At 38.9% G+C, this 23,185-nt stretch overlaps 1 protein-coding gene across 2 annotated transcripts in view; it reads right to left on the bottom strand.

Annotated features, from left to right (window-relative positions):
* TSG101 (tumor susceptibility 101) overlaps positions 1-23,185 on the bottom strand; it is a 43,092-nt gene that overhangs the window by 578 nt on the left and 19,329 nt on the right. For both annotated transcript variants that reach the window (XM_070457310.1, XM_070457311.1), the window contains 4 exons: positions 21,158-21,224; positions 18,425-18,516; positions 2,668-2,870; positions 1,227-1,466 (listed from right to left, as the gene is read on the bottom strand). In XM_070457310.1, coding sequence (XP_070313411.1) covers positions 1,227-1,466; positions 2,668-2,870; positions 18,425-18,516; positions 21,158-21,224 — 602 coding nt within the window. The remainder of the gene's footprint in view (positions 1-1,226; positions 1,467-2,667; positions 2,871-18,424; positions 18,517-21,157; positions 21,225-23,185) is intronic.

Below are 23,185 nucleotides of genomic sequence, written 5' to 3'. Positions count from 1 at the left end.
CCAGGAGAAACGGATTCAATCCCTGGGTCAGGAAGATCTCCTAGAGAAGAGAATGGCTACCCACTCCAATACCCTTGCCTGGAGAATTCCATGGACAGAGGAGCCTGACGGGCTACAGCCCACGAGGTCGCAAAGAGTTGGACACAACTGAGCAACTAATACACTTGTATTCAGGAAAGCAGTCTTCTGAGACCCTACAATGTGTCACAGGGAAAGCACCCCCATGCAGGATCTGGCTCAGAGGAGTTCAAGCTACATCTTGAGACAACCAAGATGCCAGGGAAACATGTACTGCGATCCTAACAAAAGTTAACACAAACCTTTTAGAACTGAATGTCCCTACTTAGCTAAAAAAGGGAAGGGCAGGGATGAGTAGCACAAGGCCACCTTTGGTCCAGTGCCTAGCAAACAGCATCCTTTTCTCACCACTCCACGTTTATCTTGCCTAAGTTATGCCACCCAAGCAGAGAGCAGCATACAGAAAGGGAGCCCTCTCTCAGGTCCCAGCTATTCATATGCTTATACCAGGTCCAAGAGTGGTTTAGTCACACACTCACAGTGAGATAGGCAGGATCAGCAAGCAACCTGACCAGCCTCGCAGGTACACTGAAGCATCAGAAGCAGCTGTACTGAATATCCAAAGGGTGGCTGTTATCCCTAAAGCCACGCTCTTCATGACCCAACAGAGAACAGTAGCCAAACTTGGCTTACAGATCTTCCATGTTTGTACAGTAGCATTAAGCCTGGAATAATCTTCATTTAAAAGGCCTCTATTGCTAGCAGGGCAAGTCCAATACTCTACAAGGGGAAACAGGGATAAAAGTATGCAAGTCTAAGAAAATTAACAGAGGGGGAAAAAAGCAACAAGGATGGGGCAGTCAATGATCTTAATTTAGATGGTGTGACCTGAAAGAATGGAAATCTGACTGTGCCTGCTGATCCACCCGGGTGCAGTAGTAAGAAGAATTACATTCAGCTTGATGCCGCCTTGGGGTAGGACCTGCAGCTACTAAACCCACTTTTCTTCCCATACTCAGATTATCCTCAGTCCTCTCTGTAGGTGGGAAGACACTGCTTACAGCCATTTACCCCACCTGCTCACTTTTGGAAAGAAAAAGAATTTTAACTCATCCCCTACAGACAAACCCTCTTGATTTGTGGTTTTCAGCAACAGTGGTTCTAAAACAAGTTCCAAAACTCTGGAAAGCAGAGTGAAGAAGACATACCTTTAGGAAGACATCTAGGTCTATTACTCCCCGCCTCAAGGCTTCTCCCAGGTAAAAAATAGTGTCTTCAATAGCATTTTCCTCTGCATACAGATTTAGGATCTGTTTGTATAGTGGGGCTGTGGGAATGATAACTTCATCAATATCATTGTTTTCAGACTGATTTTCCATTTTCTCCAGAGCAGAACTGAGTTCTTCATCCTTCTTTCTCAAAAGTTCTATGTTTTTATCAACCTCAGCCTGAAAACAGAACAAGCATGATGATTTTACACTAATTGTAATTATCTTGTTTGTCAGACATCTGCAACTCAACTTCACAGAAGCAGACTTGCTAATAAAACAATGCTTCAACAACTCATGGATAAGATTCACGTTTCAAATACACATTTCAAAGTTAGAGGAAAAGGTGTGCTCTAACATGCTAAGTACAAACAGGAGATGCTAAGCTGAGCACTTTTGGTGGCAGTGATAAGCCTGTCACTTACCAGTAATAAATATTGCAAACTAAGCCATCAGATAAGACACTTTCCTGCAGGAGGTTTCTTACATTAATATCATAAAAGAGGCCCTTCTTTCAAAACAAGTGAACATCTGCCTCAGAGGAACAACTTCCCCCAGTCTATACAGATGATTCAACACACAGAACTCCACAAACACTTGAATTTTAGTCCCAAGATAACAGCAGGTGGTGGCTGTGGGCTCTGAATTGTACTGGTGCCATTTTCCTCAATGTTTGAAAATAGCTGACTATCGAGAAGCTCATTTTACACACTAGGACCATTTATTAGACTAATGTGTACATACAAATTGCTTTCTTCAAATACTCAGTAAACTCTCTATCCTTTCATCAAAAATGCATACTTACTGAAACAGATTCTCCCTCACAAGAATCAAAGTGAAGAGTGAAGCTGGTACTCAACTCTACATCTTTAAACAAAAGTCACAGGGCTGACTTATACTGACTCTTCAGGGCAAAGCAGTCTGATAAAAATGTGAGAAAGCTGAAGAGCTAAAGATTGCATACCAAAGATACTTTAACTATAGTTCAAACAATGTTTGGAAACAAAACAGAAAACTGATCCTTAAGTCTGCACCCCAGGTCTGCAGATCTTTATCAAGGCTTAGAACTCTCTCAAATTCTTATTTCTGGGTAACTGTCTGGTAACATTAACACTCAAACAGTCCTCCTATGGGTCAAAACATTATCCCCCAGGATGAAGGTGCAAGCAAAAAATCCTCTAAATACATCCACACTTCCTAGTATTTCAACCATAGGCTCTGTTTTTTAACAAGCTGTAGAGAAGCTATGTTCAAGTGCTTAAAGAGTGTATACAATCGTTTGAACTCTCATACCCACAGTACTCAGGGTAGCCATAGTACATACAGCAAACTTTGCCGTAGCTACAGTTAGAACAGTGCCATTATGCAACGAGTTACTTACTACTTCTTGATCTAAACGGGTAACCATCTCTTCAAGTTTCTGGTGCCCTTTTTTCAGGTCTTCCTCTGTCCGTTTCAAGGCGTTGAGCTCTGCTTGGGCGCGATCCATCTCCTCCTTCATCCGCCATCTGAGTTTGTCACTGACTGCTGAGATGAGAGAGGCTCGGATAGTGTCCTCGCTGATTGTGCCATCCCTACTGGGACCTGTGGGAGGAAAGGACAAAACACTTGCTTATTTCCCAATCTCTCTGTATTCCTTTCACGGGAATCATCACAAAACAGGACAAAATATGAGTCAACATTTTCAAAGTGTGAGGAAAGAAAATACTGTATGCCATAACTTTATTAAACATAACATTAAAACAGGAGTTGATTCAGAAATACTCTCCCCATGAGAGGTTGCTTCTTGTTCAGTCATTAGGTTGTGTCCAACTCTTTGCAATCCCATGGAACTGCAGCATGCAGGCTCCTCTGTCCTCCACTATCTCCCAGCGTTTGCTCAAATTCATGTCCACTGAGATGGTGATGCTAACCATCTTATCCACTGCTGCCCGCTTCTCCTTTTGTCTCAATCTTTCCCAGCATTAGGGTCTTTTCCAATGAGTTGGTTCTTCACAAAAGGTGGCTTAAAGTATTGGAGATTCAGCATCAGTCCCTCCAATGAATATTCAGGGTTGATTTCCTTTAGGATTGACTGGTTTGATCTCCCTGCAGTCCAAGGGACTCTGAAGAGTCTCCTCAGTACTACAATTTGAGATTACTGTTTATCCATATTTACCTACTTTCTTGGCTTACAGCCCAAACAATTAGCTATTTTCTCAATGAGGCAGAGGCTCACTGAGAGCCTCTACAGATATCTACCGATTACAAAGATCCCTAAATCTCCAATAAATGGAACAACAAATTTATACCAAGGAAAAACATCTGATTCAGGTCAAGTCCATTCTTAGGCTTTACTGCTAAGCTGAAGGAGAAAGGTACCACCCACTCTAGAGGCCATTAAGATTGAGAACGGGCAGAGTTTCCTTAAACTAATGTACAAGTCAATACGGCTTCCCTTATGTAAGATGTTTATTCCTTTACCAAAAGAACAGGAAAGAACAGATGTGCAAAAGAGAATGCCATCCAAAAAATTCAGCTGATAAACTTCTGTTCTCAGATTCTTTACTCTTTACCTTCCTAATCAGTGTCTTATATAAAACTTACCCCTCAGATATTTTCTTCAAAAAGGTCCTCCCTTTAAGTATAGATACTTTTTATGACTATCAGTGTTCTTCAGTTAGGGTCATAAATCAGCAAATGATAAACGGTATTCTGATTTTCAGTTATGTCTGATGACAGAATACCATGTGGGGAATTATACTTACCTTTACTGCTTACAATGAATAAAGAATGATTACAGACCAACAGTATCACTTCCACTCTGAGCTAAAAATTTTTATCACCTTGACGCTGAGTTCTACTTACCAGGGGGGTAGGGACCTTTAAGTCAGTTTGTAAAAATGTACCCAGAATCTCACCACTCGTGTTCTCATCCATTACAGGCCCCCTCCTGGTCCCATGCAAAGTGCGCTGTTTCTAAAAGCAAACTGCACTGTTCAAACGACATCGCAACCAGCACCACCTGTGCCCTCCACTGCTCCATCTGATCACAACTCTTGCTATTCCATATGCTGATCTGGTTACTCCACTTTTTAGATTTTAATTAGTAAAGCTGTTTTCTCCCAAAAGCTGGTCCATACATACCCAGGATACCCTGAATGCTTTTCTGGGCTTTTGTAAATGACTTGGGAGACTTCGGCGTCCTCAGATGTTACTGGTTTCAAAAATAGAGTCTAAGTCTACAGTTCTGTGCCCCCCCCCCTTTTTTTTCTTTCTACCACAGAAGAACTGTTTTTTTTGTGACTTGGGTTCTATTCTTCTTGCAAGTGAAAATGAGCAAAAACAGTATCTCCCATGGCCAGGTTTCCCTGAGGAGCGTCCTTCGTCCATCTGAGCTAAGGACACTGCATGTACACAGTAAAAAGAAAAGCCCACCATCAGACTCTCCTGCTAAGTCTCCCTCTTTCCTGTGAGGAACCTCCTGCTAAGAAGCACCCAAACAGCACCCAAACTCCAGCATTTACAAAGAGGCAATTAATTTCAGAATTTACTTCCAATTTTACAAAAGTATGTCAGCTTATTATTTCACATTTCTGAAAAGCAAAACTATTAACTTTCAGATGTGTGCTTTGGAATTCAGAGTTGTAAAGCCAGAGGGTAACTTGAGGTCTTATTTTTCACATCCCTGACCTCTTAATACCTGACTTTTCCAAAGAGTTCTCATCAATTTGCCAGTTACTGTAACATCTCTGGGCTCATTCCCCTCAAGTTTTCCCATAATCTTCTTCAGTGACCACCTCTCTAGTCATATCCTCTTGTATAGACACCGGGATGACTCTTAGCAACCTCCCCGAATTCACCAATTCATATTTCCACTCATTCCTTCTCGTACCTTTGACCTCTTGCTTCTTCCACTCCTGTTTTCCTTGAGTATCTCCCCTCAGTCCTAACTCCTTGCCCATCTTTTAGTCCTGAACACAGGCTGCCTGTCACGACAGCCTCTCTCTCACTGTTTTCAGATTACCAGGCATCTTCCAAAGGCCTTGTCTGCCATAACCTAAACCAAAACCTTGATCCTTTGGTTTCTTTCCTAAAGCCCTAAGCCCTCTTTTACCATCTTTTCGTAAAAGAAAAAACAAAAACAAAAGTCCTCAGAACATGTTCAAAGACTGAAACTACCAGATGGGAGTTTTCCACTCTCTTCTCCCATTCTGCTTTGGAACAAAAATCCTAATCCTTTAATTAGGATTAAAGGATTAATCCTAACTCCTGACTATTCAAAAGCACTCACTTCCCTTTCTCAGGAAGACAACCGGCTTTCCTCTCAGTATGACTTAAAGACTTAGCTGTTTTAGACAAGACATTTTTGACATAAATTGAACCGATGTTTTCTTAGGTCAATCTCCCAAGACAATAGAAATAAAAATGAAAATAAGCAAATGGGACCTAATCAAACTTACAAGCTTTTGCACAGCAATGGAAATCATAAACCAAATGAAAAGACAACCTACAGAATTAGAGAAAATATTTGCAAATGACGCGAGTGATGAGGGCTTAAATTTCCAAAATATACAAACAGCTCATCCACCTTGACAACAAAAAAACAATCCAATTGAAAAATGGGCAGAAGACCTAAGTAGACATTTCTCCAAAGAAGAATACAGATGGTCAATAGGCACATGAAAAGATGCTCAACATTGCTAATTATTATAGAGAAATGAAAAAACTACAATGAGGTATCACCCCACACCAGTCACATTAAAAAGTCTACAAATTACAAATGCTAGAGAGGGTATGCAGAAAATGGAACCCTCCTACACAGTCGGTGGGAGTGTAACTTGGTGTAACCACTGTGGAAAACAGCTTGGAGGTTCCTCAGAAAACTAAAACTAGAATTACCATATGATCCAGCAATTCCACTCCTGGGCATATACCTGGAAAAAAATTATACTTACAAGAAGACATGTACCCCAATGCTCACAGGAGCACTACTCACAACAGTCAAGATCTGGAAATAGCCTAAATGTCCATCAATGTGAGTGGATAAAGAAGATATGGTATATATATACAACAGAATACTACTCGGCCATAAAAGAACTAAATAATGCCATCTGCAGCAACATGGATGCAATGAGAGATTCATATGAAGTGAAGTCAGAAAGAGAAAAATACCACATGTAGTACTTATATCTAAAATATGACCAATGAACCTACTATGAAACAGAATCAGTGACACAGAGAGTAGACTAGTGGCTGCCAAGGAGGCGGGTTGGAGAGAGATGGGTTGAGAGTTTGGGGTTAGCAGACACAAACTGGGGAGATCCTACTGTACAGCATAGGGAATTATATTCAATATCCTGTGATAAAGCATAATGGAAAAGAATATGAAAAACAATGTGTGTATACACATGTATGACAGAGTCATTTTGCTGTACAGTAGCAATTAACATTATAAATCAACTATACTTCAATTTTTTAAAAAGACTAAAAAGACTTTATTTGGACAGAATTTGTCAAATCAAAATCTCTAGTTTTTTATATTGCATTAATTTATTTAAGTCCTAAGTGACAGCAAAAAAGGGTACAACAGTTTAGAATTTTGTGCTGAAAAGGTGATTTACAAAATAATGACTAGTAGAGATGGCATTTCACTAAGTCCTCATTTTATGATAGATGCATTAACAATAGGAATTTTAAAACTTTTTTCTGAAAGAACTTTCTTATTACGCCCATCTGAAATGTTACTATGATTCCTGTGAGATACAACAAAACTATTCCCAGAGATTAGGAACCCAAGTGATATGAATATGGTTAGGCATTCAAATGTGCAGTCAGTCACATGCCGTGAAAGTGTCCCATTCATCTGTGCAGAAATGATCTTAACTAATGCAAACTGAAGGGTCTTTTTATAACTAGTCTGGATGTTTTACACACAAACACATCAACAAACTGTTAAAATTATTACATTAAAATGGATCAAGTTATACTGATGCTAAATTTTCAAATCCCAATTAAAAAAATTTAAGTCCTGGAATTTATATTGTTTCTCTTATAAAATAATTAGGGCAAATGAAATGCTACCATACAGGACCAAATAAGTCCTTCCAAATAAGTCTCCAGCTAAAGCCAGTAACATTCAGAAGGGGAAGGAAGCTGAGGCAGCAGTCACTTGGCTTTCAATAAAGGTCACAGTTCACCTGAGGAGCCTAGAAATGCCAAGGCTAGACCGAGTCCTCTCCCTGATCACACACAGACATGTACAGTATATCTGAACATTTTGACACCCATCTACTTTCTAAATAGAAGAAATGAATTGTAATTAAGTTATCAAAAGTGAACACCAAGAGAAAAGCCCAGATTAAAGCTCAAAGTTAAATGAACCATGACACTTAAAGAGACTGTTTATGGGGGGTGGGAGGGAGGTTCTAGAGGGAGGGGATATGTATATATATACACACACACAGCAATGACTGATACACGATGTATAGCAGAAACCAGCACAATGCAAAGCAATTATCCTATTAAAAAGAAAAAATAATACATTTAAAAAGAGATTGTTTATGTAAACAAGTAAGAAAAAAGTTTGGTAGAAAATTTTCTTCTTCTTCCTGATCACGTTTCAAAAAGCCTTTTTTCTTCTCAAATGTCTTAAGAGAAATCTTAGTTTTTGTTATAATGAGCCTTGGATTAATGAGTTTGTGGCAAACTGCCAAACCCAAGTCCCTGCACACTGACCTTTACTCACGCAGAATCAGATTTCAGAAGGGCCCTTCTACAACTCCAGATTAGCAGCAATTGGAAAGGTAACAGATTTTGAGAAACAATCCTAAACAAAACTTCATTTAAATGTCAGATAGGATTCAATCAGTAACCTTAATCCTTAAGAAGTGAGATAATTTTCCTACTATTAGGAAACCAATACTCTACTCAGTCAATCTGATAATTCAATGAATAATCTGGGCCAATAAAGTACACTTCCTGATTTAGAACCATTTTTTAAACAGTTTAAGATAATCAGTTTTATTTATCTCCTAACAATACCTACTGATGATCACTACTTCCTACAATTCAAAAAGAAGCTCATTAGGGAAAGAATGGTAACCCCAAAGAAAAATACATAATAACTAGTAACTTTCCTGACCTCACATCTAACCAGCAAAAGTGAGTCATTTGCCCCCCAGCATTTTTACTTCTGATGTTACCTGCTCAAGACTCACATAATCATCTTCAGTAATAATGGCATTTGTGCTACAGAGCAAATTACGGTGCCTAAGCAATCTGAAACAGAAGCTTATTGACCATCTACTCAGAAACTAGGTCAAGCCCCTAGTGATCACCGGATCAAGCCCATATTAGTTCCTTTTATAATAAAAACAAAAAAACAGGTCACTCTGAAACAGAAACATTTCAAACAACTGTATGAGCAAAGTCATTCTGATTTATGCTATTAAACACAAATCAAGCAAATTCCTTAAGCTGCTTACAAAGGGCTTTTTATTTATAGTCTATGAACAAGTAAGCTGTTAATACTACTGGCCAGGCTCTGGGCAGGTCATGGAACTTTCTTCCAAAGAAATCAGGGGACCTTAATTTTTTTAAAAAATCTTTTAAATACTATTAGAGAAATACTCTAAAGTTTCTATAACCACAACCAATGAGAAAAAAGGAAAACATGAGCAGGTTAACACTTCTTGAAAATAAACATATAGCAGAAAAAAGACTTAAATTAATTTACATAATAGTTCAAGTATTCAAAGTGAAGGTTAAGTACAGACCTTATTAAAATAGGATACCAAAGCAGTAACTATTTTAAAAAAAAAATGGTGCTACTATCATAATAATGAAAGACGCTACTAGCAAGGTTTAAGCACAAAGGCCAATTAATTTGAGGGACAGATTCCATCCTTAAAAAAATGGGTCAGAATCAGTCATTCCTTTAGATTATTTTGTGAAAGAGCACAATTTAAAAATCTATAATACTAAAGAACAAAACCAGAGGTATCGTGCTCCATGATTTCAAACTATACTACAGAGCTTTTCAGTAATCCAAACACTATGGTGCTTGGATAAAAACAGACAGACATATTAATGGGACACAACAGACAGCCCAGAAATAAACCCACACTCACATGGTCAACTGATCTCTGACAAAAGAGGCAAGAATACAGAACGGGAAAGACAGCCTCTTCAGTAAGTGGTTTTGGAAAGACTGGACAGCTTCATGTAAAAGAATCAAACTGAACTACTTTCTCACACTCTATACAAAAATAAACTCAAAATGAATTAAACTTAAATGTTTGTAAGACCTGAAACATAAGACTCCTAGAAGAAAACACAGGCAATACTAGGGATGAAACATACAACATGATTAATGTAATTAATGTTGCTATATAGGAAAGCTGTTAGGAGTAAATCCTAAAGAGTTCTTGTTTTTTTTTGTATTTTTTTCCTTTTGTATCTACAGGAGATGCAGATGTTCATTAAACTCACTGTGGTAATCATTTCATGGTGTAAGTAAGTCAAATCATTATGCTGTACATTTTAAACTTATACAGTACTATATGTCAATTATATCTAAATACAACTGTAAGAAAGAAACTTAAAAAAAAAAAAGAAAACACAGGCAGTACTCTTTTTTGACACTGGTCTTAACATTTTTTTGGATATGCCTCCTCAGGTAAGGGAACCTAAAAGAAAAAAAAAGCAACCCCCCCCAGAAAAAACCCAAAAGAAAAAAACCAAATGGGACTACATCAAACTAAAAAAGCTTTTGATGAGCAAAGGAAACAATCAACAAAACAAAAAGGCACCCTACTGAATGGAAGAAGATACCTGCAAAAGGATAAGGGGTTAAGATCCAAAATATACAAAGAACTCATACAACTCAGGATAAAAAAGACAACCTGATAAAAAACAGGGCAGGACTTGAACTGACATTTCTCTGAAGAGGACATACAGATGGCCATGAAAAGAGTTTAACATCACTAATCATCACGGCACTACAATCAAAACCACAGAGTCAGAATGGCTATTATCAAAAGGAGAACAAGTGCTGGTGAGGATGCGGAGAAAAGGGAACCCTCATACATTGCAAATTGGTGCATCCACTACAGAAAACAGTATGGAGATTCCTCAAAGAAATTAAAAATAAAACCACCACATGATACAGCAATTCCACTCCTGGGTATTTTTCTGAAGAAAACAAAAACAATGATTCAAACATATATGCACCCCTATGTATTGTAGCATTATTTACAATAGTCAAGATACAGAAGCAACCTCAGCATCCATCAGCAGATGAATGGATACCCCTCTTCAACACATGTGACCACCTCCTCTGTCCTTACACAGGTCCAAGCCACCATCTCAGACCTGGATTCTTTTAATGGCCTCTTCAAGGAGGCCACCGTTTCCTCCCAGGGTCTTGCACAGAGGTATCTGTTAGAACATCAATCAGATCAGATCACTCCTCTGCTCAAAGCCTGCCCATGGCTCCCCAGCTCACACACAGGAAAAGCCACAGGCCTCACCCTGACCCACAAGGACTCACCTGAGCCAGCTCTATTTGCTTTCAGACCCCATCTCCTCACACACCCTTAACTCACACCACTGGCCCCGCTGCTGTTCTTGAACCAGAAACATACTCCCACCTCAAAGTATAAGGCATAGAAGCCTTTTTCCAGGCTTGGAGAGAACTCTTCAAGCAGAGGTAACAGCAGTGACTAGATCTCCAGATCACATACAGACAAGCAGAGCACAGATGGGGCTGAAACAGCAAACCAGCGTGTCTGCTGCTCAAGGGCTGCAGGAGGCCAGCGTGTAAGCGGAGTGGACGTGAAGGAGGTGAGGAAAGGAGGCGGTCCTCGGCCTCCCGGTCTTCCTGTGCCCCTCTTCAACCTGAATGTTCCTAGATGGCATGTATCTCCACCTGGCACACGGTATATTTTCTGTAAGTTTGTTTCCTGTCTTCCCTCACTGGAATGCAAACTCCATGAAGGCAGTAAGTTACTTTGTGTTGTTCCCAGTGGGGTTCTTACTCCTGGTATGTAGCAAGCACTCAGTAATTATACACTAAATGACCAAATTAATAAACAAACAACTGAAAAAACAAGGGCTTCCCTCGTGGCTCAGCTAGTAAAGAATCCGCCTGCAATGCAATGCTCAGCTGGTAAAGAATCCGCCTGCAATGCAGGAGACCTGGGTTTGATCCCTGGGTTGGGAAGATCCCCTGGAGAAGGGAAAGGCTACCCACTCCAGTGTTCTGGTCTGGAGAATTCCATGGACTGTATAGTCCACGGGGTCGCAAAGAGCTGGACACAGCTGAGCAACTTTCATTTCACTTCAACTAAAAGAACAGATGAGTAGATAAAGAAAAGGTGGTAGGTGGCATGTGTATGTATGCATGTGTTTGATGTACTGACAGTACGTCCTCTAATGAACTTCACAAAGGAGCCGGTATGGTGGCTGACTTTCTCCACACGTATATTCAAAACACGCGGAGGTTCCTCTGAGTGGCACCACACTTCAGTAACATTCCTGAACATCTGCTTGATAAATCTTAAGTCTTTCTTACTTTGGACCGTAATATCCAACAACTTCATCACTCCTAGACTGCCACCTGAGTGCACCACCAGGACACCGAAGTCTGACAGAGAGGGCTAAACATGAATCAAGGTGGAAGTCACTGGTCCCACATCACGCCACTCTTTGCTACCCAAAAGAGTTTGGCCTTCTCCATGGGAATTCCCTGCTGGGGACCAAAGCTTTTCAAGGTGCCTGTTTTTCAGCCCTGGAAACATACAAATGACCACATCTTCATACCTGCTTCTGCTTTCTTCTGGGATCTGCTATTAGAACATATACTAATGCTGTCTCCTAAACTTAATTCTTTATAATCTGGTGATGGTCCAGTAGTTTTAAGCCTTTAAGATCAGAGTTCAAGTTCTCTTATAGTTTTGGCAATACCAAAACTGGTAAAAGTTATATGCCTAGTCCTAACAAAAATGTTTCAGTCTTAAGGAATATATACTTGAATCTGAAAAAACAAATTAAAAATTTTAATCTTTTTTAGATATCAAGGAAAGTTCACCTTCCTTCTGATGCTTTGTTAATAAATAATGGGCAGGAAATCTCAGGAAAACCATCCAAATTCCTCATCTTTCCCCACTGATCTTCTAGGAGAAAATGTTTTTGATAGTGAAGTGCAAAGATGACATCAAAAAAATAAACCTGATCTTATAAGAACTTCAAGGAAGAATTTAAGTTACAGATCATGATTTTTTCCCTCATTAAATAATATAAATGTTATTAAAATATCACTACAGTTGCCCAGACCTGATAGAAAAGCACTATCAAAAGGCTTTTCATTATTCAACAGCTGCTGTCACTGCTTAGTCAATGCCCTCAGTGAGCATCAATCTCATGAATGTAATTTTAAAGGTCAGGTTAGGCCAGAAGCTGTCTGAGAGGTAACCAAAAAGGTATAAAATGAAATGACAAAACAAATTTTATTTTCTTTTAAATGTTGTTCAAAATCTACATGGAATAGAGTCAGAAAAAGCTGTTTTAAGCCCCAAGATCTGCATCAATCCTCAGTCTTTTGCATTATTTCAGAAGAGACTGCTATACAGAACGTAATCTCGCTCTTCTGGTAAGCAGCCTAAGATGACCTCTAAAAATGATGTGCTATTCACTTGACCCAGAAAACCCCACAAAATCAAGCAAACCAAAAGTTCAAATCTTCACATTCAGTTTAAGAACACTGGTGAAACTGCCCAGGCCATTACGGGTATGCATATCCAAAAAGCCACAAGTATCTGAAGGATATCACTCTACAGAAACGACATGTGCCGTTCCGTCGTCACAGCGATGGAGCTAGTAGGTGTGCACAGGCCAAACACTGGGGCTGGATGCAGGATTGACGGCCCAGACAGAATACTGAATTTTTACTGCACATGCTCAAAAATGCAAAGAGTAAAGCTGAACTGAAGAGCTTAGGTGTATCTAAAGATACACCTAAGAGAGAATCTTACACCTAAATTTAGAATACACCTAAAGAGAATCTAAAGGCTTAGATTCTCTGCTCACTGAGCACATTCAGGTGAACAAAGTCCCCAGAACGCAGGGCAGGCCTTACAGAGCTCACAGTGGGATCGGGCAGTCTCCGAGCTCTCCCTGCCTCACTGATGCTCCTAACTGAGAAAGAACAGACTGCTCCTAAACCAGAAGAGGAGGCTGCCCGGAAGAGAAAGATCCCAGAAGAAACGGAGAAACAAAACTTACAGTCTGGGAATAATGTCGCAAAAAATAAATGCAAATGAAAGTGTTGGTTCCTTAAAAAAAAAAAAGTGATCTCTATCAATTCCTTTTAAGTGGTTCTTTTACTTCAACACTGTTCAATACTGCACGGCACCCACGCTGATAAGGTACGAGTTAATGAACAATGCCTTGAAACAAGTCGTGCTTTACATCGTAAGATCAAAATCTTTCCACTACCAAGTTCCACAAAGGATAAAGAAACACATCAATTCTTTCTCATGCCTCAACAGTACAAAAATAATAGTGCAAATCCTGATGACCCCTGGCAGACTGAGAAAATGTTAACTACTTGTGAACTCTAATATTCAAATGATACTTTAATGTTTCTGCTTTCCTTTATGACAATTTTGAAGTTCAAGAGTGTTTTTCACAATGTACTACTAAAATATGATGAAAAAAATCAAGTAGACAAGCAACAAAGGGTAGAAAAGCAACATGAAGGATATTATAGATAATCATAGAATGATAAGTTGTTTCCAGACTTTCTAAGAAAGTACTCTTAGAAATACAATAAAATATTGCTTTGATAACTTGTTCTAAAAACAAACATTAGATTTGATTCAAAATATACCATTTTCCCCATATTCCTATTTCTTGTTATATGGATGTCATTTATTCTAAGCTATAAAATGCTTCATACCTATTGCATTGAAATAGGTTAACATAAAAGATCTTTGGAAACTGAGGTTCTCTACAAATCAGATACCATCATCTCAATGAGAAATATAGGGTTAACAAACAGCACTATTAATTGATGATGCCTGAGCCAAAACGGAGAACTTAATAAGAATTAGTACATTTTGCTTATTGGATTAAAGATCTCCCATCATCAGGTTTCTAACCCAAGCATTTAAATTACATTGTAGGACTTCCCTGCTGCTAAAGGGTTAAGACTCTGCCTGCCAATGCACAGGATACAGGTTTGATCCCTGGTCCAGGAACATTCCACATGCTGCACAGCAACTAAGCCAGTGCGTCACAACTATTGCACCTGTGCTCTAGGGCCTGTGAGCTGCAACTTCTGAAGCCCGTGTGCTGAAGACTGTACCCCACAAGAAGCCACCGCAGTGAGAAGCCAGCGCGCCACAACGAAGAGCAGCCAGCAACACCCGCACACAGCAATGAAGACCCAGCACAGTCAAAAACAGATAGATAAAATTACACTGGAAAAAAAAGGACCTGTATTACAGAAGGATGAGGCAGACAGATGAGAATATTTTTAAAAAACAAAACCAATGCCACTAGAATCTCAATTAGAATGTATCAATGACAAAAACAACTGAAGAAAACACTTTTGCTGGGAGGGAGGGATATTTACAACAGATATCAGGATGGTTACAATCTATCAGAAAATGTAACAGAAAAGTAAACTTCACAAGAATCTACTGGGTTGGCCAAAAACGTCGTTTGGATTTTCCCATTTTACAGAAAAACCTGTATGAACTTGCTAGATGTTCCACATTTTGTATACATGTATGGGGTGGTGGTGAGAATAGACTGGTCAGGGTAGGCCTGACTACTCCTTGCAAAGGAAACAGGCAGTGGACAAATCCTAAAACACAAGAGTAGAAGGAGATGAGTAGGAGATGAGGTCAGAAGTAATGGGGAGGAAAGCAGGATCATAAAGGGCCTTCTAAGCCTCAGAAATGTGGAATGAATTCTCAGTGAAACAGGAAACCTTGGAAGGTTTTGAGCAGAGAAGTGATATAATTTATTTATCTTTTAATAGGATCATTCTAGCTGTTATGCTAAAAACAGATGTAGGGGCTAAGGATAGAAGAAGGCTTTTGAAGTAAATCAGAGAGAATGGTGACTCGTATCAGCACTGGATATGATCAGATTCTAGATATATTTTGAAAATAACAGGTTCCTGATGAAAAATCAAGGATGATGCCAAAATCAGAGTATTAAGTAGGCATCATGGAGGTGATAGCTTCAAGGGTCACAGCCTTGTGGCAAAGGGGCCTGTATAACTCACTGACGCTATGAGCCGTGCTGTGCAGGGCCACCTAAGAGAGACGGGTCACAGTAAAGAGTTCTGACAAACCTGGTCCACTCGAGGAAGACATGGCAGCCCACTTAAGTGTCTTGACATGAGAACCCCATGAACGGTATGAAAAGACAAAAAATATATGACACCAGAAGATGAGCCCCCCAGGTTGGAAGGTGTCCAATATGCTTCTGGGATAGAGAAGAGGGCAATTATTAGCTCCATGAAAGAATGAAGCAGATGGGCCAAAGCGGAAACAACGCTCAGTTGTGGATGTGTCTGGTGGTGAAAATAAAGTCCAAAGCTGTAAAGAATAATACTGCGTAGGAACCTGGAATGTTAGGTCCACGAATCAAGGTAAATGGGAGGTGGTCAAGCCGGAGATGGCAAGAGTTAACAGGAATCAGTGAACTAAAATGGATGAGAATTGGCGAATTTAGATGACCATTATATCTACTACTGTAGGAAAGAATCCCTTAGAAGAAATGGAGTAGCCTTCATGATCAACAAAAGAGTCCAAAATGCAGTACTTAAGTGCAATCTCAAAAACAACAAAATGATCTTGGTTTGTTTCCAAGGCAACCATTCAACATTAATGGTTTAATGTTGGACAGTAATCCAAGTCTGTGTCCCAACCACTGTGCCAAAGATAGTTGGCAGAGAGAGTGCCTGAAAAACTACAGACGGAGATTCCTAACATTGTTGTACAGGAGACAGTGACCAAAATCATCCCAAAGAAAAAGAAAAGCAAGAAGGCAAAGTGACTATCTGAGAAGGCTTTACAAATAGCTGAGGAAAGAAGAGAAGTGAAAGGCAAGGGAGAAAGGGAAAAATATTTAACAGGGTTCTCAAGAATAGCAAAGAGAGATAAAAAGACCTTCTTAAATGAACAATGCAAAGAAAGAGAGGAAAACAATAGAATGGGAAAGACCCACTCTCTTTAAGAACAGGGAAAAGGCAAATACGGTGGTACAGGTGGTGGTAGACAGTCACGAAGGGTGGTGGGAGTCTGCAGAAGTTCCTGTATCACCTTCATTTTCTCAGTTGAAGAAAATTACATTTCAGGTAACTCTACTAATAAGCAACATAAAAAACCAAGAACTACTGGTCAGAAATAACAGGTCTTACCTGACCCACTCATATTTCCCAATGGTGCTTTCTTCTCCTAAAAATGCAGATCTTTTTTTTAAATTTTTTCCATTTATTTTTATTAGTTGGAGGCTAATTACTTTACATCATTGCAGTGGTTTTTGTCATACATTGAAATGAATTAGCCATGGAGTTACATGTATTCCCCATCCCGGTCCCCCCTCCCACCTCCCTCTCCACCCAATCCCTCTGGGTCTTCCCAGTGCACCAGGCCCGAGCACTTGTCTCATGCACCCAACCTGGGCTGGTGATCTGTTTCACCCTAGATAATATACATGTTTCGACGCTGTTCTCTTGAAACATCCCACCCTCGCCTCCTCCCAGAGTCCACAAGTCTGTTTTATACATCTGAGTCTCTTTTTCTGTTTTGCATATAGGGTTATCACTACCATCTTTCTAAATTCCATATATATGTGTTAGTATACTGTAATGGTCTTTATCTTTCTGGCTTACTTCGCTCTGTATAATGGGCTCCAGTTTCATCCATCTCATTAGAAGTGATTCAAATGAATTCTTTTTAATGGCTGAGTAATATTCCATGGTGTATATGTACCACAGCTTCCTCATCCATTCGTCTGCTGACGGGCATCTAGGTTGCTTCCATGTCCTGGCTATTATAAACAGTGCTGCGATGAACATTGGGGTGCACGTGTCTCTTTCAGATCTGGTTTCCTTGGTGTGTATGCCCAGAAGTGGGATTGCTGAGTCATATGGCAGTTCTATTTCCAGCTTTTTAAGAAATCTCCACACTGTTTTCCATAGTGGCTGTACTAATTTGCATTCCCACCAACAGTGTAAGAGGGTTCCCTTTTCTCCACACCCTCTCCAGCATTTATTGCTTGTAGACTTTTGGATAGCAGCCATCCTGACTGGCATGTAATGGTACCTCATTGTGGTTTTGATTAAAAATGCAAATCTATCTTTACATATAACCAGGCTGGAAAACCTAAGAATCTGTTAATAGTTCAACACATACAAGGTTCACCAATAAAAACGCAGGAAAAAGTGATTAAGAATCAATCAAATTTATTTGCATCCTCTGGTAGAAGGCTCATTTATATGATGATAAATCACTTCTAAGATTTAGAATATAGGGCACTGACCATTAAGAGTTTTAGCTCTAAAAAGAAAGAGTACTCTAACAATTCATATGTAAAAGTGAAATGGGAGGAGGGTGATAAAATTGATGGCATTTAAGGGTACAAATCTGTAACAAGTAATAAACCATAGGGGTTTCCCTGGTGGCTCAGTGGTAAAGAATCTGCCTGACAATGCAGGAGATGTGGATTCAATCCCTGGGTTGGGAAGATGCCCCAGGGAAATGGCAACCCACTCCAGTATTCTTGTCTGGGAAAGCCCGTGGACAGAGGAGCCTGGTGGGCTTCAGTCCAAGGGGTCACAAAAGAGTCAGACACGACTGAGTGGCTAACCAGCAACAGCAGCAGCAGTAAACCACAGCGCTCTAACACACTGTATAATGGATACGGAGTATAACAGTGCACAGTAATTATGTAATTAGTGCTGCTATAATGCAATCACATTGTAACACATAAATCTATCAAAACAACACACTGCACTCCTTAAACTTACACAATGTTACATGTCAAACTTATCAATAAAAAGAAAAGTGAAATGCACTTTTCACAACAGGAGACTGAATTTCCTTCTGAGTAGAAACACAGTTTTGAAGGGTACTCACCAACAGTGGTCACAGGAGGCTGGGAAGGGTACTGGGAACTTGTTGTTGCAGGATACTGCCCACCAGGTGGGTAGGGACAGCCTGTGTAACCACTAAAGACAAGGACAGAAAGCATTAAATACTGCGATGGCCAAACTTTACAGTGTCTTTAAGAAGCCCAGGAAGCTAAGCTGGATATTCCATTGTTTTACGAGTTCATGACTTTCCAGTTTTAGAGCTACAGTTGCCTATTTAAGTGAAGTTCTAAAGAAATTCCATTAATGACACTTTATTTAATGAAACTTCTTGCTTGGCCGTGGTTTCTGTTTGCTTTTTCTTGGCCCACAGCATGCGGGATCTTAGCTCCCCAATCAACTATGCCCCTTACAGTGGAAGCACAGAGTCTTAACCACTGAACTGCCAGGGAAGCCCCTTGGCCCTGGTTATTTGAGGGCCACCCTCACAGTAGCAGAAAGCAACCTGAGTTTTTCTAAAGGCAATCCAACAATATCAGAACTGAAAGCAACAGATATTTTGTGAGAACTTTTCCATTCTAATTTCCTAGCATGTAGTACTCATATTCCATGAAAGTTGCACCTTTATTCTTTTCAATTCTCCTACTCATAATCCTGTATTTTCCTGCCATATTAGGGTGTTTCCTTAATCTTTGCTGGGATTTCTTTTTTTTTTTTTTTCTGGTTTCCATATCATACCTGTGACTACATAAAATGAGTTGCAGAACTTGATGACTAATAAGTTTCCTCTCAGCTGTAAAATGTTATTACTGTTTGCCACTCCCTCCACCTCTAAATGCCTTCTTTTCTTCTTAAGGTCATCCTCATAAATCAGTTCCCTCATTTACGAAGCTGCCTCTGATCACCCACCTCCAAGTCAGATGTGGCCTCTCCTTTAAAGCTCACTTTATCACAGCATTTACCACTTTCTGTCTTTTCTGCTATCAGAAACTCTTTCTAATAATACATGCTTGCTAGGATATATACCCATACTCACACTATTCTTGACATACTTTTTAATTTCCTTGTATACATGCTGCAGGTGCTAAATAAAACTTTCAAAAGATCTTAAAATTTGAAAGAGACCTTAGAGGTTATCTAGTCCAACTTTCTATAACAAGAATAAATAATCTCATATTCATTGTTTTAAAAATACAGATTCTTGAGTCACTGACTTATTAACTATCCTTTAGGATAAAGGAAGAAGGGAAAGAGGTTCTCTTCTGCCAAGACCTTTCACAGGCCGAAAGATACAGACAGCAATTTGAATAGTTACCTTTAACAACTCATCAGCATGTCATGAGATTAAAAGTTACATCACACACACAACCCCATTAAATCTCTGAAAAATAGATGCCTCAAAAAGCAACTTCTTACAAATAACCTTACAAAAGACACTTTAAAGGTTATGTAAGATTAAATGAATATGATTCACATTTCTGTCAATATTTTCAGCCTTCATTTTTATCTACGAGTCTTTTTTGAAGTGGCTTTATTGTTCAGAAGTCCATTTCCTTATTGTGCTTCTAATAATCATTCCCTATGTACCTGAAGTTCATTCTAGTTTACTAGCAACTGTTGACTATAAAGGCTTATAATTTCAAGGCTTCAGACAGAATTCCATTTCTGTAACTTAATCAGAAAATTAACAGCCTTAAGAAATCTAAAACTGATAACCTGTTACTGCATATAGCCACCATAGGAATCTGTCTCTCTTGTCTCTGATGGGTGTTCATCTAGTCTCTGCTTACTCATCTAAATGTAAAAGAATATTTACTACCTTATTAAGCTAGTCCCTGAAACTAAGAAAGGCCCCCAAATAAATATCCTTGCTAAATTTAACTTATAAGAGTCAGCATATTATATATGTACATACATATGTTTACTTATGGCAGGTGTTGAGGAAATTTAGCTGCATATATTTGTGAGGGTTTTTTGAAGCTGAGAATTGAGGGTTAAAATTTTGTTAATTCTTATTAATTTCGAGTAGCTGTATATTTCATCTGGGCACCAAGTATAGGCCTGTCTTGCATTCTAAGCCAGTCCCAAGACCACCTTGGATTCTAAGTTAACCCCAAAGAGTGGAAACTACTCCTAGATTACCACTAAAACAGGCACACATTTAAAACATGGGTTAATAATTATTTCTTACTGATTTTTCTCACATGTATTATTCACACAATGATTTTATTATTAATTTACTTCTATAATATTATCACATGGATAATAAAGGTTGGCAAAAAACTGAATAAATAATAGTCCATGAACTGAATAAGTAAATATCATGTGGACAAGAGTGACCCCATCATATGAACTATTAATTCATTCCCTATAGTTTACAGAAAAGGTCAGTTTTTTAAAAGTTTTTTAAAATATTAAAATATTTTTCTCCATGACTGAAATCATAATTAGTATTCCATTAATCTTTCACCTAATTACAATGGATATACAGAGTTCTCAAAAGGAAAGAAGCAAGGATTTCAAGGTCTAAAACTAATCAAGATCATCGTCATTTCCCACCCCTTTCCTCTCTGTAAATAGAACAGAGCTGCATTTCCTTAGAATGGAAAAAACTCCTGTTCAACTATGTACATATGATAAAATTTCACCAATATACTGAGCTTTACCTTCCATTAAATTACAACCAAATTTACTTTAATGCCCTAGTTAGCACCCATTATTTCATTCTAGATCTAACAGAATTTCTAAAACAATTATTCAAAAGATATTTTTTCATTACCTGGGATTGGGAGGGTACCCAGATGGGTATGCAGAAATCCCACTTGGCATGCCTGGCATGTAGGAAGCTAAAAATAATTTTTAACATTTTAAAATATGCACATAGTCCTGGATATACAGGTTATTAAATAAGACTTACATCACCATCAAACCACAGCAATATTTCATACAGGTAAAGAATTCAAATCTTGCCAACAAAACACTCCATCCATATTAGTTCTTTACTACAGCTAATAAGTATCTTCAAATCACATTAATTCTAAAAGCATTAAACATGACTTATGACAACACACATGACAATCCCAACAAGGAATAACTGGCCAACAGGTCAACTTGGTTAGCTCTTCAAGCCTAAAGGAATCTACAATCTGAGACAGGAGTCAATTCAGTTTGGAATTTGGAGGAAGGGGTCAAGGTCAGCTTCTTACAAAGTGACCTCTTTATTATATCTAAGATATCTTTTGATATTTATTATAAGATTACGTTGACCAATTAGCACAGTTGGTTTTGTTGGCTTCAGTGAAGATTTTAAAGGACTTCAGATTACTATTAAGAAGTCCTACACAGAACTTATATTCACCTAGATTAGTTAAAACCAAACAAAAGCTTGGAAATACTAAGGGGGAATACTAAGGGGTTCAAAGCTAGCATGCTTAAAAGAATGTTTTATATATATTTTAAAGAGAACACTAATGATATAGAAGCTAGTCAGTGGTGCCAAGAAGCTAACCAACACAGGAAGAAAAAGAGAATTTCAGCCTTAACTAGAAATGACTTGTCTGAGAATCAAATTATCCTCAGTGAAATTTTTTTCACTGAATATAATGATGAATTAGCTATTAATTCAATCAATAAATATTTTAGTGCCTTCCTATGAAAGGTACCAGATTGGACAAAAAAAAAAAAAGACTTCCTAGCCTCAAGCTGCTTATAGTCTTACGAGGAGATAAACAAAGGAGTATCAATACAGAGGGACAAGTGTTATGACAGGATGAATACAGAGTGTTATATGGGATCGTACTGTTGCTGCTGCTAAGTCGCTTCAGTCGTGTCTGACTCTGTGCGACCCCACAGATGGCAGCTCACCAGGTTCCCCCGTCCCTGGGATTCACAGGCAAGAACACTGGAATGGGTTGCCCTTTCCCTCTCCAATGCATGAAAGTGAAAAGTGAAAGCGAAGTAGCTCAGTCATGTCCAACTCTTAGTAACCCCATGGACTGCAATCCACCAGGCTCCTCCATCCATGGGATTTTCCAGGCAAGAGTACTGAAGTGGGGTGCCACTGCCTTCTCTGATGGGATCGTACAGGAGGTAGCTAATTTCAACACAGGATGTAGTGGTAAACAAGAGTGATCGAACAGATGAATAGTACACAAAGGCTTGAAGAGAGGTGGAACCTTCGAGAAATAAATTTTTGGAGGACATAATGCAAGTAGATGGCAGAAGCTTGCTGGGCTCTGACTACAGACCTTAAAAGTCTTTATCAGAGTTGCTGAGCTTACATCCCCAAGTATCAGTGTTCATAGTCTTCCTGTTAAGATATATCTATAGGTATCATAAGTAAATTTTTTCTTAAGAAAAATGAAGCTAAGGATGATGTTTAATGCTATTTCAGAAAGGGAAAACACTTTCCAAAATGTCACAACTGCTAAGTCTCATAAAACATTTCTTCTTCCTGGGTCAAAACACGGTTGATCTTTATGAATACCAAAAGATGAGGCCGGCCACTATTAGGTATCAGCAACATGTACAGTCACTTACTAGTTTCTCTTCCCATGTTAGTTTCTCTCGCACACATATAAATGACATTTCACCATTATAAGCAATTTTCTCATAATTATAAGTACTTTTCCTTTTCTAAGGTTCTGCAAAGCAAGTAATTTGACCAAACTCTTTAAATTTTGATTTTGGGAAACAACAAAAGTTATCTGAGTCCAAGACTGATAAGGAAGCAGATAATGAGGTGAAATAATTTCAGAGCTAGAATAAAATGGAATACAAATAAGCATAACAGACATAAGGATTAAAT

This window comes from Odocoileus virginianus, chromosome 28 (assembly GCF_023699985.2).
Source record: "Odocoileus virginianus isolate 20LAN1187 ecotype Illinois chromosome 28, Ovbor_1.2, whole genome shotgun sequence".
NCBI classification, from domain to species: domain Eukaryota; kingdom Metazoa; phylum Chordata; class Mammalia; order Artiodactyla; family Cervidae; genus Odocoileus; species Odocoileus virginianus.
The sequence above is the reverse complement of the archived record's forward strand: the minus strand, read 5'-3'. Positions and strand labels throughout refer to the sequence as shown.